The sequence below is a fragment of the Mercenaria mercenaria genome, unplaced genomic scaffold (assembly GCF_021730395.1).
Source record: "Mercenaria mercenaria strain notata unplaced genomic scaffold, MADL_Memer_1 contig_4948, whole genome shotgun sequence".
In the NCBI taxonomy this organism is placed as follows: domain Eukaryota; kingdom Metazoa; phylum Mollusca; class Bivalvia; order Venerida; family Veneridae; genus Mercenaria; species Mercenaria mercenaria.
Window position 1 is genome coordinate 20129 of NW_026463219.1, and position 19277 is coordinate 39405.

Here is a 19277-nt window from a genome sequence, read left to right on the forward strand (position 1 = left end):
TTTCCTCTCTAAGGCACGTCTCAAGACTGGTTTTTGCCAAATAGTTGTCACATTTGCAGCTGTATATATCTGCACACGTGAGTCCAAAACCATTGCTTTTACACCTACCACAACATTCTCTTTTACATGCACATTTGGTCAGTTTTTTACAGCTATTTGCAACTGGTTGATTGTTGTCCAGAGTATCTGCCATAGGTCACCATGTTTCTCCAATCCCCATTCAGCAGGATTCTCGACTTCTTTTTGGCAAAACAGTGCATGTCCCCATATGCAACCAGCTTGGTATGCAGAACGCTTTGTGTATTCACAAAGGCTGCTTCAATTGGTGGAATAACATCATATGACCTCTGTTTTTTGGCAGACATGTCCAGTCTGACACAATAAATATGACAAACCTTTCAAGAACCATCTTGTCCTCATTAGTCATTATTGTCCGATATACTCCTACATTCTTAAAGACATCTGTCACTTCCCGGCAAACATTCCAAATTCTACAAACAGCCTTTTAACCCTTTCCCCGGAAACCTGACACAACTGACTGACGTGGCTGATTGATTGAATGACATCATGTATGGGAATCCAATTCAAATTTGTTCCCTGTTTGAAGGCTACCAACAGCTTTATTCAAGGCCAGGCCCATCCAGCTCAGAAAATACATGAAAAGCGATGACAACAAAAACGAAATGAGGTCATGGCGCTAGACGAAGGGTAACTAGCAACGGGAAAATCCTACCCTTTTGGTGCAGTTTCTTTGGGGATAATGATAACAAGACTGATCTTTTTATTTTTCGGCCGACAGTCATGTTGAAATGCACACACAAATAACTGTAATTTTGACAAGAGAAGAAAAGACGGTATGCAATCAGAAAAATCAGTCTTGAAAGTCTGACACAATGCAGTCATGAGGAACTCGGTATACGGATGTTTATGCATGCATACTGATGTGGAGGGTCAAAATACAGACACAGATTTAGTTGCCGTCGTTATTCATAGCTATTCATGTATTTTCTGAGCTGAACGATCTTGGCCTTGAACAACTGTGGGTAGCCTTCGGACAGGGAACAAATTTGAGATGGATTCCAATAAATGATGTCATTCGATCAATTGGCCATGAGAAGCAAAATGTATTGCTTTCTTTCATGCGTTTACAGGTTTTGATGTAGTGTCAGTTTTCCGGGGAAAAGGTAAAAAGACTGTTTGACAAACTTGGAATGTTTGTTCGGAAGTGACAGATATCTTTAAGAATTTAGGTGTATATCGACCAGTGATATCTAATGAGGACAAGGGGGTTCGTGAAAAGCTTGTCATCTTTATGTAAGAGAGGTCAAGTTCTATAGCAGATATTTATGGCTTCAGTTTGGACATGTCTGCCCCAAAACAGACTTCATATGATGCTCCTGGCCCAACACAAGCAGTCCTTGCCAAATGCACAAAAGCGTGTTGCATACCAAGCTGGTTGGATATGGGAACAGGCATTGTTTGCCAAATGGAAGTCAAAAATCCTGCTGAATGGGGATGGGAGAAACAAGGTGACCTTTGGCAGATATACTGGACAACAATCCACAAGTTGCCAATAGCTGTAAAGAATTGACCAAATTAGCATGTAAAACAATGTTGTTCTAGGTGTATATGCAATCGTTTCGGACTCTCGTTTACAGATCTATACAGCTGCAAATGTGACAACTATTTGCCAAAATATAAAGTCTTGAGACATGCCTTCCTGGGGAAACAAGAACTGTAGATCTGAATTGTTTTACCTATGACACAAAGCAGGTCTTCTGTTTATAAAAATAAATGTGTCTACGTGGATTGCTTTAATCACTAATTTTAAAAATGTCAGCGTTATATAAAGCTGGACCACAAGTTCTAATCAAGTAGTGACGGGCATAAAGGGATATAATTGAATAATATTCCATGTAGAGACACAAAAACTTATCTAATTTTGAAAGGGGATTAATTTGTTAACATTCATGTCAGAATATGGAACTTGGCATTGTACAGTACCTAACAACCATGAAGGCGTGAGTGAAGTTTCAACCCAATAAACCTAATAGTTTTTGAGAAAAAAAATTAAAACGAAGACCTAACGTTGAAAATTCTAAATTAAAAAGGGAGATAATTTTGTTAAAGTCTATGTCAGAGTTATGGAACTTGTTCTGGTACAGCACGTAATGACCACAAAGGCATGTGTGAGTTTCAACCCAATACACAGTAGTTTGTGAGATAAGGACTTGACATACAAACTTAACGTTGATGCCACCGCCGCCGTCGTCATCACCGTCCCGCCGGAAAAGCTACGCCTTAGTCCGCCTTGAGTTCCTAAATAAAATCGCAGGCGATACAAAAACTGTCCTTCAACACCCTAAATATGTATTCGACTCGAACATTAAAATTGATTCAACTAGGAATGTGAGTATTAATGGCAAATTAGTTCTTTCACATAAAACGGCGGCCATTTTTTTGTCTCAAAAATAGGTTTTGCACTCTCAAAACATCTTAAAAGATATCTTTTCCTCATAATTGACAAAAAAAGAACTCGGTTAAGGTCTGTTCAAATCAAAAATCATCTTCCTGAGGCGGCCATCTTGAGAAATGGCCGCCATATTAAATTTTCAAGTGGCTAACGGGCTTTTTGAAAGAAGGAGGCTCAGACGAGTATACATGCCAAGTTTCATGCTTGCATCACCAAATGCAGTATTTTCCTGAAAAAATCTGCCCAGCTATTAAGGTAAAACTCCTATGCGCTGGCCCTATAGCTCGAAACCTTATTGAAATTCTTCTTTTTAATAATTTATCTGCCCTGACAGGGTAATTGCAATAGTCTCATTATCAAGGTACTGGGATAAATTATTAGTTGAATCCTCGAAGTGTCTTCTTTAACCACTGGATACCGAATGAGCTCTCTGTCATCCATCTACCTATTTATACCCCAGCAGACTTGCTATTTTTAGAACTTGTATCTGATTGGTCCAAATTTAAACATAACGTTTTGCAACGAGTACTTGCTCTATCAAATATCTGGTTCCCTTTAACATAATGTGTGATGCTGGGACCCAGCTTTCAATATAATGAACCAAAATCAGCCACAAACGACCCAAATTCTATTATTGACAGCAATTCAACAATAATTATAGCAAAGATAGCATTTTTCTGGGAGTCAAGCACTATCTGTGCTTAATGTTTTACGTTATCAATATATCAATTACACAAATTATTCTGACACAAAAATGTAATGTTCTTGTCATCACATGTAAGATTTGACTAGCTTAAACATAAAAACTACTTTTTGTACTATATAAACAAGTTAATTTGACCAACGTTTCCTTCACTATAAACGACGTCGACGCCAAAGCCTTATTACACTGCATTACCATTATTATGTAATGGCTTTATTACAATTCCGCGACGTCAGTTGTAAGCTTCAAAGGGGTACGTAGGATTTGGGCCAATTTTGGCCCTGACCAAAATGATGATAAAATTTATGCAGTTTTTTTTACGAAAATGCATGTGTTTTCCAAAACAAACTTTAAAATCAATTGTTTCTGGAAACTCTAGTGAAAGAAAAAAATAGCGTATCTTAGGTGTACTTAAATAAATTGGAAACAATTATTGCTGTTACAAATGTTTAATGAAATATCAATGTAAACATACCAGGCTATTCAAACATGCATAAGCCGGTTAAAGAATTGTCATAGAAACGGTCTTATCTAAGGGAAATAACTCTTTGGAATCCCGAAACTTAAATTTTCTTCAAAAAATCAATATTTTATTGTTTAATTTTGACAACGTTTCAAAGTATGATTTAAAGTCATGTATAGAGGTAGAATTTTTGGCCTGGTATATTTATGAATATAAAACGTGTACTTTTAATGTTTGTTGCCATGGTAACAGGGCTAAAATTTAGCATTGTTTTTTTAACTTTTCGCATGTTATGGCTTCAATGTTGTGATGTTTGGACATTAAATGGACTTATAATTATCACTGTTACAATCGACAATTTAAGATTCTCCTGTAAAGAAAGCAGAAAAGAGCCTTTCAGTTGCCATGGTAACAGGTCATTTGGTAATCTGTTTAATAATGTTTCTTTAGGTTTAAGTATGTTTTCATTATTTTTTGTCACAACTTAATTATAAAGATTAAACTGTTAGCAGTAATGAAATGGATTTAATTAACTCACTTTATTTTGTATACAAAGAAAGTATAAAAATATTTCATTGCCATGGCAACAAAAGTGAAAATGTGTGTTTCAAAATTGGAGTACTTTTTCTGGAGAAAAATAAGTAGAGATTGCACAGTTTCGCAGAGGGCCAATTTGAGAGCTGGTCTTATAATAAATGCAACACAATTTTTTTATATGTCTCCCATGATGGCCTGTCAGTGTTGACTTGGCATGTAACTTACATTCATTTTCAGTATGGTTTGAATTTGAACTTTGACCTATGTGCCAGAACTAGAGTGGTCATCTACTGAACATAGGCATTCATGCTATAATGCTGGATGATCATAAAATGTCATAGTGTTCTAAACCTTATATAACCTGAACCACTGTATATCTAATTGTCAGTGACCTTTAACTTTGATCTACTCACCTCAAATTATTCAATTGTTATGATTTAAAGCCTGATAACCATGAGCAAAATTATCATTCAGCTTTCGATAATAAAATATTTCAGTCTTGGGGTCACTGTGATATTGACATTTCACCTACCAGCCCCTTAATGCGAAGAAGGTGTAATTAGCGGGATTTTCAAAAACAAGTTACATCCTAGATAACGTACGTAAATAACAGCAAAAGTTGATCTTCACCCGATGTACAATTATTGAAAAGGTCAAATGCACACTTTTTACGCAAATGACGTCAAAATTTCACCTTTAAGCCTAGTCGGAAATAGTTGTGACGTTGCCGTTTTTATGGCGATTAATTAAGTCTCGGGGCAATTATTTTATTTAAAAAGTTTTTTTTTTTCCGTTTTATATAATATGCCAGTCGAAACCTACACGGTGATGTAATTTCCAAATACATACTCCCGCTATTCGCTGAAGGAATGCTTATTTTATTCAAATATCATGCCAAAATCTATCTATGAAATTATTGTTTTCGTGCGGAATGAGTAAGTAGTGTACAAAACCTGGTCCATAGAATTTTTTAAAAAACTAATATTATCTTATAAATTTATTTTACTGTAAAATAAGAAAAAAAAATCAGGGGTCACCGACTTCGTTTTCGCTGTATTGTCATAAATTTTACCCTACCCCCATTTTCTCGTGCATTTTTCAAACATAAAAGATCATAAGAAAATCATTTGATAAATCAATGAAATACACTTCTACCAGACAAATGTTAGCCCACAGCGACACTGACTTCACGCGAGTTTGTTAAGTGATAAGATTGAGGCTGACTCTTTCCGATTAATGAAGTTGTAGCCATAAATCTTAGCATGTGTTGTTCCAAAATCTGACCTCTACGGAAATGTCGTTTCTTGTATAAATTGGGAGCATGCATTTACTGGTCCATAAATGTTTTTTTTTTAATTTACACAATTATTTTAAAGGCATTACTCAGCAAAATAACGAAACAAAAGTCCTAGACTACCGACTTCGTTTTCGAGCTACGAAGTCGCAAAAAATGATAAAGTCTCAAATGGCGCTATTAGCGGCGTTTGACGTTGCGCATTTTCCCGCTTTTTTCTGACGTTACGCGAACGTCTTATTACTAAAACTGTGTATGCTGTTTGCAAATTGATATTTAGCCATTCCTTTTTAAAAAAATCTTATATTTTCTAAAACATAATTTCATTCAAGTATTTCCAAATCATTGTATTTCATAGTTGTCTTTATCACGTGAATATGTGGTAATTTTTAAGTTACCTACTTAGATTGTACAACTGCGAGACAAAACACAATTAAACAAATGCATATACATGTACATATACAAATATTCGGTCGGAAATAATCTGAATATTCACAGTATTCCGTGGCGAAAAGAAAGCCACACATTTTTTTTTTTCGCATAAAATGTTAGGACATAGAGAATGTAACAATATGAAATATATCTTTTTATGTGCCCTATCCAAGTTATGTTTGGTCGGGGCAATTAGTGTTCCCCTCGCCCGTCCGTCCGTCAGTTCGAAATAGTGTCGGACATATCTAAGAAAGTATTGACCCAGAGAAATCAAACCTCACAGGATTGTTATCATTATTTCCATTTGAGTATATAATATTTTAATTTGATCACACACAGTCAAACTGGTGTTATGGCCCTTGACGTAGTCGAAAATATACATAAAATTGTGTCGCATTAAGTGCTTCAAGATTTTTGATACATTTATTTTAAAAAATGTTAGAGACATGAAACCATGTAGGAATAATATGCAGCATGTAAAGTTGCAACATATTCGGGACTGAGCGACCGCCAAATACTTCCTTTTGCTATAATTTATCTTTTGGAATACTGCATCTAAACAAACCTGCTACAGAGATGTTATCAGTAAAAAATGTTGAGCAAGTGGATACCATTAGTGAGTTCGGAAACAATAACAGTTAAATTGTCGGTAAATCATTACTACCTACAATACAAAACAAAACAAAAAACTCAAAAGTTTTTTTTTGTATTATCTTTCATTTTTATTATGACAATGCGTTTGATAACTGCTATGGTTGTTATACACCAATGATATAAAATGTCTGATTGATAAATAAAATTTATACACATCAGCAGTTTTCAAAATATATATGAATTTTGACATGCCTTTCATAATTCTCAAGTGTACCCATTATCATATAGAAAAGACTTGCACATTTAAGTATGTTTTCCGACTGCTTGCGAACCCGTCGCGCATCTTCGTTTTTTTCCCGGAAGAATGCTCCGAAACGAGGCTATAATTTATGAAAAGATGCAAACACCAACGATAATTTAACATTTTAGTAACTCACAAAAACTTCATGAAAATCATTCTTATAATAAAGGTAATAAACAGCTATACTACAAGTTTTCGGGGGGACAATTTATGCCCATCCGAAATAAATGTGTTTTCAAAACTTCATACGCAAACGTATTCACTGCATTCAGTCAATCTTTTTTCAGCATAGTTTTAAGAATATAGACCTTATATATGACACTGTCAATTTGAAACTAAAAATCTTGTATATCTCATATTTTTCATGTAAATCAAGTATATTTACAATCAAGGAAATATAAAAAATACAGTTATTTTGTGCAAGTGGTGCGTCTTTACGGAAAAGCGATTAACGCGAAAGTAGGCCAAAATAACCACCCATGTCAGCCAAAGAAAATACAAAAAAAGCATCATTCGTTTTTCTGCACATGTTTTGACTTGAAACGAATTTTGCATAGCTACTGTAATGTGTAGTAGTATATTTCAAAATGTGTAGTCTTTTTTTAAAGATTTATTCTTTTTTATTCGTCTTTAATTGGTATCTATAACCACCAAGATTATCCAGCCGAGAACGATAAAAAAAAACAAAAAAAAAAACGTTCGGTGTATCGCCCTCCCGCATCGCTCGGCGCCATTTTGTTTCTTAATAGAACGTAATGACGCGACGTTGCGAAGCGTAACGTTTGGCGTTCCGCTAGACGTCGCTAAATTACACCTTCTTCACCTTAAGGAAAGAGATCATCATATTTTGTGTATAATCATAAATTCCTTTTATTGCCTTCCCTTTCCAGTTATTGAAGGCCAAATATGAGATATGACCAAATGCTATCCCTTACTTCAGAAAATGAATGCAATGCATTTTCATTTTTGTACAAATAGACATTAGCGTTCATATAATTGTGATACTTGGCTATTTTATATGAAGTTAAAGAAAGGAAATATGGAGCTAGTTCCAATCATGATTACGCAGCTTACAAGAAGACTCTAGACTGTATATATCAGCTTTTTTCTCAGAACAAATCACCATTTATAAAAAATATATATCATCATATATAGCTGCATCATACTTAATAAATATTATTGTCAGTAAGTATTTATTGATATAAATATGTAAGGCCATACTACATAGAATTGTAAGATTATCATCCACTCCCACTTTCTTTATGCCTCTCCTTACTATTTTTAGTTTTCAAGATCATCTATGGAATATTTCTATACAGAATGTTATAAATTATTAACTTTCAGTTATAATTGCATATAATCGAATTTATTTGAAAAAATAACTGTTATTTGTCACTTTTTTCCCTCATTAAAGCAAAAATAAGATATCTGATCTGAAATGAAAACAAAAAATAAAAAAATTCTTCCTTCCCCTTGTGAAGGAAATTTAATCTAGCAGTTATTTAATGATGGCCTCAGACACAAGTAAGGAAAACTATACAATGTTTTGTATATTCTGATATTCCATGAACTTGTGAAAAGTAACTACATAACTTTAATTGCATTTAAATTAACTTGTTGACAGATGATGGTTACTGAATGTACCATTTTCATTTTGCAAAAAGCAAGATATTTACAAAGAAACAAAATTTATTACTATATAAACTTAAATTATATAACCACAAGCATTTTATATAAAATTATGATGTAGGAATGTGATAAATTAGACAGTTTGATAAATAATTAGTATCCAAAAGTTTTTAAAACACTTGATTATCAAAAATGTAGAATTAGCATCCACACTGTAACTTAAAATTGAAATGTAACACTGGTAGTCTCTTTCAACACTGTAACGATTACCCCCAAGTAAATGTTACAAGCAAGGGTATTGCACTTTAACATAAACATTAATTTAGTCACTTCTCAGTAAATTTGTATTATGCAATTATTTATTCCAGTTCTGTTATTTCTGATGTTCAAGCATACACCTCCAAATCCATTGTCTATGGCTGTTTTCAACCAAGATAGTATACCTAGAATGAAAGAAATAAAAATATATTTGCTTTCTGTTTCCACCACCTATCAATCAATTCCATATCAAAATTGTTGTTGATTTCATCGAAGTCATGTGAGAACTTTTCTTATTTTAGCAAATTGTTGATATTAAGGATACCAGACCACGGTCTGAGGCATAAGAATAGTTCCTTTCTTATGTATCACTGTCACCAAACCAGAAAGGAAATTCCTCTGTACATGCTATATTCTACCCCTAGGTATTCTATAAGAACCATGGTCATGAACGGGAAAGTGCACTTACCAATTTCAATTGTACATTTCTCACCTAAAACGCGCAGTTCGGTGAATGAGTACCCAGCATTTTGAACAAGCGGTAATTTATCTTCCATCTTGCACCAATCACATTGTCTCAATATTTAATATTGCGGGGATACTCAACAAATTTTATGCTTCCGTTAACGTTACAGAAAAAATGCATGAACTTCCCTAATGAAGATCCGATCCAAAGGTCACAGCAGTGTGCACATGTTAGGTGAAATGTAAACAAACAAAAAACAGAATGCAAAATATTCACAGTTAAACTCGAAAGGATGAATGAAATCCACCTTATATATGATTTTGAATTCGAAGTCATACATTGGTAAATTATTATTCCATATTTATATAGCGCTCAAATCATGTTAAACACGTTCAAAGGCGCTTTACATATAGCGAACACAGCCACACAGGGCGCGAAATTCATCCTCTACTAGTACAGACACAGAGCGATCTGACAAGAGGAACAGTGTGAGATAAAGCCTCAAGAACAGATAGAGAGAAATCCTTTTTAAATACAAACTTGTCCGGCTAACTTAGCCTAGCTCTTTTGTGAATAGACAGTCTGGTTCTTTAACGTGCCCGGTGTTTAGCACCGATACACGCGAAGAGGTCTTTTCTGGGAAAAACCAGTACAGGCCTCCTAGTTAGGTAGGAGACACTCAAGACCATCATAGAAATTTTCAGTGCAAACCCCGGACCTCTAGACTGTTAGTCAAGCGTGTTACCACTAGACCAATGGCCAACCTATAATCGGTATTTTGTTTTAACTCGTATTGCACATTTATGCAGCATATACAGACATAAGAGTACACGTGAAGTTAAATGACGTCTGACATACATTTTCACATCAGCCAGCCTGAATGTGTTTGTAATCCAGACCGGAACTTCGTTAGGGACGTTCAACGACGTTTTTGTGTAACGTTGAAAAAACTATAAACTACGCGTTATTTTACTCAGACAAGATGTATCGAAGAAATGTGACAGGTACACAATGGAAGATAAATTACCACTTGTTAAATATCCATAATACCTATTTACCGAACAAAGCGTTTTAGGTATGAAATGCGCGATTGAATTTGGTTAGTATATTGTCCCGTTCATGACCATTTTCTTAAAGAATACCTAGAGGCAGGGTATAACATGTACAGAGGCGTTTTCTTTCTGATCTAGTACCAGTAAGGTGGATTAATTACGTTATTTCTGTGAACAGTTGAATAGTTATTAATTTTGCTAGTGCTCATTCAACGGAAATTCAAATTTTGGCCCAACCTTAACTCAAGATACGATTTCGGCAAATGATTAAAGAAAAGGGTATATAAATTAGGTAAAGATTTACATACCAAATTGTCTATTTTCTTTGACCGTAAAACAGATTTTTAAATAGAATTAAGACATCAATAAAGGTGAGCGGCTCACAAGAAGACGATTCTATCCTTGATTTCTTTTTCCCGAACTTCGTTCTTACACTTAGGGATGTTACTCTTGATATCAGTCATGAGGACGATGATACTTATCTTGAAGAAACGTTAAATCTTGAACGACCCAAAGAAGGCGAAAATATTACAGAAAATTGCCTAGAAGAATATAATCTTCCAAGAATTCTTCTCCGAAGATATTTCAAAAACAGAAAATGCTTCCGGTTTAAGAGACCAGCAAAAGATAAACTTCTGAAAGAATTGATGACGCTACCAGAGAAAGATTTGAAGACAGGATTTCAGAAAACACTGAACGAGTTCCGGAAGTACATATATTCTTGTGAGCCAAAGTTACTGAAATCAGGAAAAGCAATAAATGGAAGGAGTAAGTACAGCTTATACATGATCAGTTTCAAACATGATTCATAATTCAACTTGTATTTAGTGTTGTGTCACCCATCCAAATTTATTAAAAATCTTTAAGAAATATTATTAATATTCTGAATTTTATATGACAGATGTTGTTTCCTTAATTGTAGTCATGTCTTTTTATAAATAACTTACTGTTTCAAAATATGCTATAGTATTTATTTTTTTATTTATGTATTCAATGTATTCACTAGTTTCAATAATTGCAAAAGCCATTTTTTATTAACATGGTACTTACTGATGTAATTACAGTGTTCAGCACCCTGTTGCTAAATTATGTCCATTCCATACAAGTTGGGGAGTCTCCATGTTTGACAACCGCAATGATATCAATGTCGACAGCAGAAAATACACATGTAGTCGAAAAAGCCTCGGAAAGTTATAAACGTGAAATGAAAACACGTCTTGCTTCCCATTCACCGAGCGAAAAAGGTCTTGTTAACCACCACAAGGACAGTATGAAAGCTGCTCTTGAAGTTTTGAAGTCTGGACTAATTATTGACGACAAACAAATCTATGAACAGCAGGCAATGGTAAAAAAATCTTAAGAAAAATAGCAATTGGTGATAATAAACATGATAAGATAAAGTTTCGAGAATGCAGTTTTTCTTTGATGTTGTCATCGTGCAATATGGATTTAAGTTATCGATATGAATGTGATGTTGTGTTTTTTCCTGTGAGGATGTATATACTTGTACACACTTGTTATATCACAGATAGCTTGTTACTTTGACAAGTAATATTTTTATGCTATTGATTTAATTTCAAGTGATGTTTTTAGGTTTGCTTCAGAAACCAGTTTGAAAAATTCAAGAATATTGTCAAGAATGATTTAGAAGCAAAATGTTTGCATACACTGGGGAGGCTGGATACAACGAAAATACAAGTGAAGATAAAAAATCGCAAATACTGCACACCAACAGGGTATGATGATTACATGAAGGATTTAGACTTGTTGATGCAGCAGTTCAATAGAGAAGCCGGTTACATGGGATCTGTGGTAAGCTATGTCCCTGAAGCATAAGTGCGTTGAATCTAAAGATAATAGGTAAGCGTAGATTTCTCGGAAGCTTAGAACACCAAAAACACAGCCTCAGAGCCGCGCATTTGCAAAGTAGGCCCACATTAAAAAAAAATATTTATTTATTTTGTTGAGTTTAACGTCGCACCGACACAACTACTGGTCATATGGCGACATTGCAGCTTTGATGGTGGAGGAAGACCCCAGAAGCCCCTCCGTGCATTATTTCATCTCGAGCGGACACCTGGGTAGAACCACCGACCTTCCGTAAGCGAGTTGGATGGCTTCCTCACATGAAGAATTCAACGCCCCGAGTGAGGCTCGAACCCACATCGATGAGGGGCAAGTGATTTGAAGTCAGCGACCTTAACTACTCGGCCACGCAGGCCCCCACATAAAAAAAGTCGTAATGGAAAAATATTACAGACAGTATGCTTCTAAAATCAACCAAGTACATATAAATTTATACCAAATGCAGATAGAGGGGGGAAGAATTGACAAGGGGTAAAAATGGGGTGGAGGGGACTGGTGGAGGAACTTGAAAGTAGAACAAGGATGAATATTCAAGGGAATGTTACGTTCCTTAATCACAGCTACACTACAACGTACCACAATAACGGGACATTCATGCAACAAATATAAACACACAACCACACCCAACTAATTAACACAGTAGGGCACCGCTGTAGACTCACAAGCACAAAACGCACCCCTATAGGCCGAAACAAGAGGGTCATTGACCCTGAAGCGCTCACCCATGTATAAGGCTTTAAGTGTGTTTGTATAACCTAATGGTACAAGTATTAATAGGTTTCTTTTATGTTAGCCGTCACACACATTCTTTAGCCTAGGGCAATAGTTAAACAGTACAACTCTGATATCATACGCCAAAAATCAAAGCTCTAGCTATTATTGATTCAAAGAAGAAGATGCAGGTAGCTCAGATTTGAAGCCTGTAACTTCAAAAATGTGAAAGTAGGTCACTAGGTTAATGACAAGGTCAAAGTTTATTTCGGTACACAAACATACGCATGTGTTCCAAATTTAAAGGCTGTAGCTACAGAAAGGTGAAAGTAGGTCACTAAGTAAAGATCAAGGTCAAGGTTCATTTCGGTACAAAAAACTATGCATGAGGTCAAAATTTGAAAGCTGTAGCTTGATAAATGTGAAAGTAGGTCACTAGGTCAAATTCAAGGTCAAATTTCATTTAGGAACACAAAACTATGCATGTGGTCCAAATTTGAAGCATGTACCTTCAAAAATATGACAAAAGGTCACTAGGTCAATGTCAAGGTCAAAGTTTATTTCGTTACTCAAACATATGCATCTTGTCCAAATTTGGAGGCTGTAATACAGAAATGTGAAAGTAGGTCACTAGGTAAAAATCAAGATCAACTCGTGTCAAGGTTCACCTAACAACTCAAAACTATACATATGGTCCAAATTTGAATCTTGTAGGATATGGACAAGAATATTTTCAAAGTTTTCCCTATATAAGTCTATATAAACCATGTGACCCCGGGCGGGGCCAAATTTGAGCCTTGGGGGATAATTTGAAAAAAACTTGTTAGAGAACAACTAGATGATGCTACATTACAAATATCACACAAAACTATGCATGGTGTCAAACTTTGTAGCCTGTACCTTGAGAAATGTGAAAGTAGGTCACAACGTCAATGTCAAGGTCAAAGTTTATTTCGATACACAAACCTATGCATGTGGTCCAAATTCGAAGGCTGTAGCTACAGAAATGTGAAAGTAGGTCACTAGGTTAAGATCAAGATCAACTCATGTCAAGGTTCACCTAACTACTCAAAACTATACATATGGTCCAAATTTGAATCTTGTAGGATATGGACAAGACGATTTTCAAAGTTTTTCCCTATATATGTCTGTATAAACCATGTGACCCCGGGCGCGGCCATATTTGACCCTTTGGGGATAATTTGAACAAACTTGATATGGAACCACTAGATGATGCTACATTATAAATATCAAAGTCCTAGGCTTTGTGGTTTTGGGCAAAAAGATTTTCAAAAAATTTTTCCTAAATAAGTCTATATAAAACATGTGACCCTCGGGGCGGGGGTCATATTTGACTCTGGTAGAGGACAACTAGATGATGCTACATACCAAATATCAAAGCCCTAGGCCCTGTGGTTTTCGACAAGAAGATTTTTGGGCCAGCAGTTTCACACAAGAAGATTTTCGGGCTAGCAGTTTCACACAAGAATTTCTTTTTAAGTTTCCACCATATACATATAGGGAAAAGTGACCACGCTCTCTGGCGGCCATGTTTTTTGACGAATCAAATAATTTGGTGAAGGGTCACACAAGGACCATTTGTGTGAAGTTGTCCTAAAATCGGGCCAGCAGTTTCATTTAAGATTTTCAAAATTATTTCAAATTCGGACCATCGGTTTAGGAGGAGATGTCGTTTGAAGATGTTTCTATTTTTAGCTCTGGCGGCCCCTGTGTGCAACCAAGCGGAATCGTCTGTACAACATTACTAGAGGACAACACAAGAAACATTATGGCCAAGTGTCATCAAAATCCATTCATTGGTTTTGGAGTAGATGTCGTTTAAACACAAATGTTGACGACGGACGACTTGACGCACGGACGGACGGACGACGGGCACAGCGTGATCACAATACCTCACCACTTTGCTCATGTAAGCTAAAATCAATCCAGTACCGCTTTAGGATTCAGACAGCTAAAATAATGGGGAGACATGAAAACTATTTCAAAGTAAAGTGGGGGAATGCAAAAAAGGGACGATAGGGTGAGTGAGGAGGAGGAAAAAACGCTAACAACAAACAAGTCGACATTTACAACAGACAATACAAGACAGACAGAAAAACCAGCTTAAAATAGAGTCATCCCCTTGGAACGGTCAGTAACCTGTATATAAGAAATTGCGGGGTTGAACGTGTTTTGGGCATGCCAACCTCGCACTTACTCTATATTCAACAAGTTAGATAACACAATGTAAATAAAATCCCCGCTGAGGAAAACTCTAACATTAGCGCAAGAATACCAGACTAATTAAGAAAAACATAAAATTATAGTAAATCTAAAGTATAATTACACCAATGTACTACACAACTTCTCTGAAGTCAAAGCACCAATAACCTGACTTTTAAGGGCACGACAAAGAAAGCTGCAGCCAAGCAGCCAAAATTCAACTCTCTCAGTCCGTTGTATGCAGGATTTAAGAGAGAAGCATCATGGAGTATTACACTTTATTATTCATCGCACCATCAAAGAGGAAAGCGTAGCGATTAACTGTAGAGGGTACAATCACTAAACATGCACTGTGCTTCAAGGTTTTCGCATCGTTTCCTCTTTTGATGTTTCTTTAAACCCATTTTACAAGTTAAAATTAAAAAAGGGCTATGTTTTTATGGATTTTTTTTAAACTACATCATAATATTCCGGGTGTGCATGTCCAAGTTTTAAAAAGTTTTTTAGGTTAGTAGTGTATGTTTCTAACAGTTCCCCGTTCCGACGATCTGTAGTAAGATTTACTTAAAACTTTCCGTAGCTTATGATAACCCTGTTGTAATACTTTCTTTGTGATATGAAGATTTCTGTCATTAAAATCACTGAGCAAACGAATAAGTTGTGAAATATTTACACCGTATGATGTTGCCCGAGGGACGGATCCATCAAGATGGGGGAAGTTGAGAATTTCAAAATTACAATCGTCCCTTTTATCATATATTTTCGTTTCTAGATTATTATTTACAATTGTTAAATTTAAATCCCAAAATGACGCTTCTAAATCTGAAGCCTTGTTAGCATTATTAGCCTTGTTAAGCTGTAACTCTTTTTGGTAAAGTTTTATTGCCAAATTTGATAAAAGTATGAGGTAGTAGAAATCTTAGAGCTTCATAAACCTGAAACAAATTGTCTGTTGGCCTCAATTTTTAAGATTTCTGCTTTTCAGTTTTGCCTTTGACTGTTTCCGTGATATTCTAGTTTTTTAGTTGAGTTGTTTTCTTGTTAAGGGAAATCCTATTGTTTTAGTTTTATTTATTTGTTTATTTTGTTGGGTTTAACGTCAGTAAGTTTGTTACGACACCTGCTTTTCAGTTTTGCCTTTGACTGTTTCCGTGATATTCTAGTTTTTTAGTTGAGTTGTTTTCTTGTTAAGGGAAATCCTATTGTTTTAGTTTTATTTATTTGTTTATTTTGTTGGGTTTAACGTCGAATCGACACAATTATAGGTCATATGGCAACTGCCCAGCTTTGATGGTGGAGGAAGACCCAAGGTGCCATTCCATGCATTATTTCTTATCACGAGCGGGCACCCGGGTAGAACCACCGACATTCCGTAAGCCAGCTGGATGGCTTCCTCACATGAAGAATTCAACGCCTCGAGTGAGGCTCGAACCCACATCGATGAGGGCAAGTGATTTGAAGTCAACGACCTTAACCACTCGGTCACGGATACCCCCTTTTATTTCTGATAGGGTTTGTAAGCGACTTTTCGTGAAATTGCACTCTGTATTTCAATGACGGTTCCTTTTAGTCTGTTGTACGAACACAACTGCGAACCTCTTAAAGTTGACTTTTGTACTTGTAACATATGGAAATGTTTTGGTCTGCTCATCCTGGGACTAGAGCGCGTGAACAGTATCATGCATCTTCACTACTATTAATGAACATGCTTAATCAAACCAAGTCTGCATCATTATCATTTTTAGCTTGACTATACGAAGTATAAAGAGCTATCTTACTCTACCCGGCGTCGGCGTCCTTCGGCGTCCCCAGCTTGGTTAAAATTGTTTACACTTTCTTTTTTTCTTCATATCTCTGTAGTTACTTGATGGATTTCATTCAAACTTAAAATATTTATTCCTCATCATCGCTCACATCATCTAAAATAAGGGCCATAACTCTGGAACCAATATTTCATGATTTATTCCCCGTTTCACGTCGATTTTCAGGTTAAAATAATTGTTCAATATATTCACCCACATCATACGACACAAGGTGCATAACTCTAACACAAATATTTCATGAATTATCCCCCCTTCTTGCTTATTATCTTAGGTAAAGTTTGGATGCACTTTCACTCTATCTCTGTTATTATGAAATGGTTTTGATTCAAGCTGAAAATAGTTGTTCAACATTATCGCCCACATGATATGACACAAGGTGCATAACTCTATCACCAATTTGTCATGAATTATTCCCCCTTTATACTTAGAATTTCAGGTTATCTCTTTTATTACTGAATGGATTTGATTCAAATTTAAAATAGTTGGTCAACGTCATCACCCATATCATATGACACAAGGTGCATAACTCTCGCACCATATATTTATGAATTATGCCTCCTTTACTTAGAATTTAAGGTTGATTTTGATGCATTTTCACTATGTCTCTTTTATTACTGAATGGATTTAGTTCAAACTTAAAATAATTGTTCAACATCATCATCCACATCATATGACACAAGTTGCATAACACTGGCACCAATTTTGCATGAATTATGCCCCCTTTACTTAGAATTTAAGGTTTATTTTGAGGCATATTCACTATATCTAAGTTATATCTTAATGCATTTGATTCAAACTTGAAGTAGTTGCTCCAAATCATCACTTGTATCATATGACACAAGGTGCATAACTTTTGCAGCAGTATTTTATGAATTATGCCCCTTTTTTGCTTAGAATTATACTTATATGGTATTTTGATACACTTTATCTTTATCTTCACCTCTCTTGTTACTGAATATTTTTGACACAGACTCTAGCTATTGTGCAATATCTTCATCCACCATTGGCGTCATTAAACACTCAAGAGACAGCTCCTCAGTGTCCCCAGGTGTGCCCAGTTTCGAAATAGTCGAGCGCGCTGTCTCCTGTGACAGCTCTTGTTGTCTTGCTTGGCGACCTAGATAGCTTCTACATCTTCTATTTACTTTCCATGTATAGAATTATGTGAGTATGTTATCCGTGCGTACCTGAAATGTCTTTACATAAGAAATGACATACTCTCCCTGTTACGACATTTTGATTGTTTTTGGGAAGGCTTCCCGGTCTTTTTGAAGGAATAGAATGCATCCAAGCAAATCAAAACAAAGCTTATTTGAATTTGATTAAATTTGCAAACTGTTACAACGTATTTATCGAACTGTTTCATATCTTTATTTTTAAAAGGCGAGAATCGTTCTTGAAGAGTTTCTTGAAAAAAAGGTAGAAGAAGAGGAAATTGTGTACAAAATGGTTTTAGAGGCACTGGATGGGCAAGGTAAGAGTTTTCAGGTCTATCATAAGATATCAGAATGTTCAGCAAATTAAAGACTATTTTGTATAGTATTCAGAACATAGGCAAAATGACTGGAATGTTTTTTGCATCGTTTCATTTATGTGAAATAAAGACCACTTTTTCACTCTTTCTTGATTGGACCTTATATTCATTGTATTGAAGGCATGTTAATGCATTATTACTGTTCAACATCTGTCTGGCGGATAATGGAAAGCATCTATTTGATACATCGATCATTGATACATTTTTCTTTAAATATGATTTTGTGAATCGCGTTAACGGGACAACTCTTCCGATTCCTTATAAAGAGATTTCGAATTACCTCCCTTGTATATAGCGACAGCAGTATTTTTGTTGTTGAAAAAATGCGATAACTTTCTTATCCTTTTGTTGTTGTTTGTGAGTAAAAATGTATGAAGTTTTGATTTCTTCGTCTATCTTTTTATGGTGTGAAGGTACGTGGTAATTTTACAGTGTTGAGTACAATACTGAATTCAATTGGACTCGTACACAGCAGTAATAATTCATATTAGTACTCGGCATTCGCCTCGTCCAAATATGGATTATTACTGCTGTGTACTCATCCAGCAGAATTCAGTGTTGTACTCAACACTATTAGATAACCTCGTATTTTATACCGGAGAGAATTTATACGAACTAAATGACCACCACAATATACCAGACCAATAACGGCAAAGCGCCCAGCAGTACAAACGAACACGCACATGCCGCAGCAAGTCCACTAACCCAATAAGATTAATTTCGATGCTGCTTAATAAACAAGCCCGAATTGTAAAACACATTTGAACTGGTTCAGTATTTGCATTTATTAACTCAAATCTCTGTTTTCATGTCTCAATACTCTCACAAATCAGTAGTGACATTTTTAGTTTTTTTAACTGACTGGGACTAGAGAAGCTATATTTTCTCCCTCTTTAAGTTAACTGGATCTCGAGGATA

The 19277-nt window shown here is 35.5% G+C and overlaps 1 protein-coding gene across 1 annotated transcript in view; it reads left to right on the forward strand.

Moving 5' to 3' along the window:
- LOC128554335 (guanylate-binding protein 5-like) overlaps nucleotides 1-19277 on the forward strand; it is a 37059-nt gene that overhangs the window by 13468 nt on the left and 4314 nt on the right. Inside the window, exons 4-7 of the mRNA XM_053535609.1 lie at nucleotides 10543-10970; nucleotides 11267-11547; nucleotides 11796-12014; nucleotides 18209-18299. Coding sequence (XP_053391584.1) covers nucleotides 10543-10970; nucleotides 11267-11547; nucleotides 11796-12014; nucleotides 18209-18299 — 1019 coding nt within the window. The remainder of the gene's footprint in view (nucleotides 1-10542; nucleotides 10971-11266; nucleotides 11548-11795; nucleotides 12015-18208; nucleotides 18300-19277) is intronic.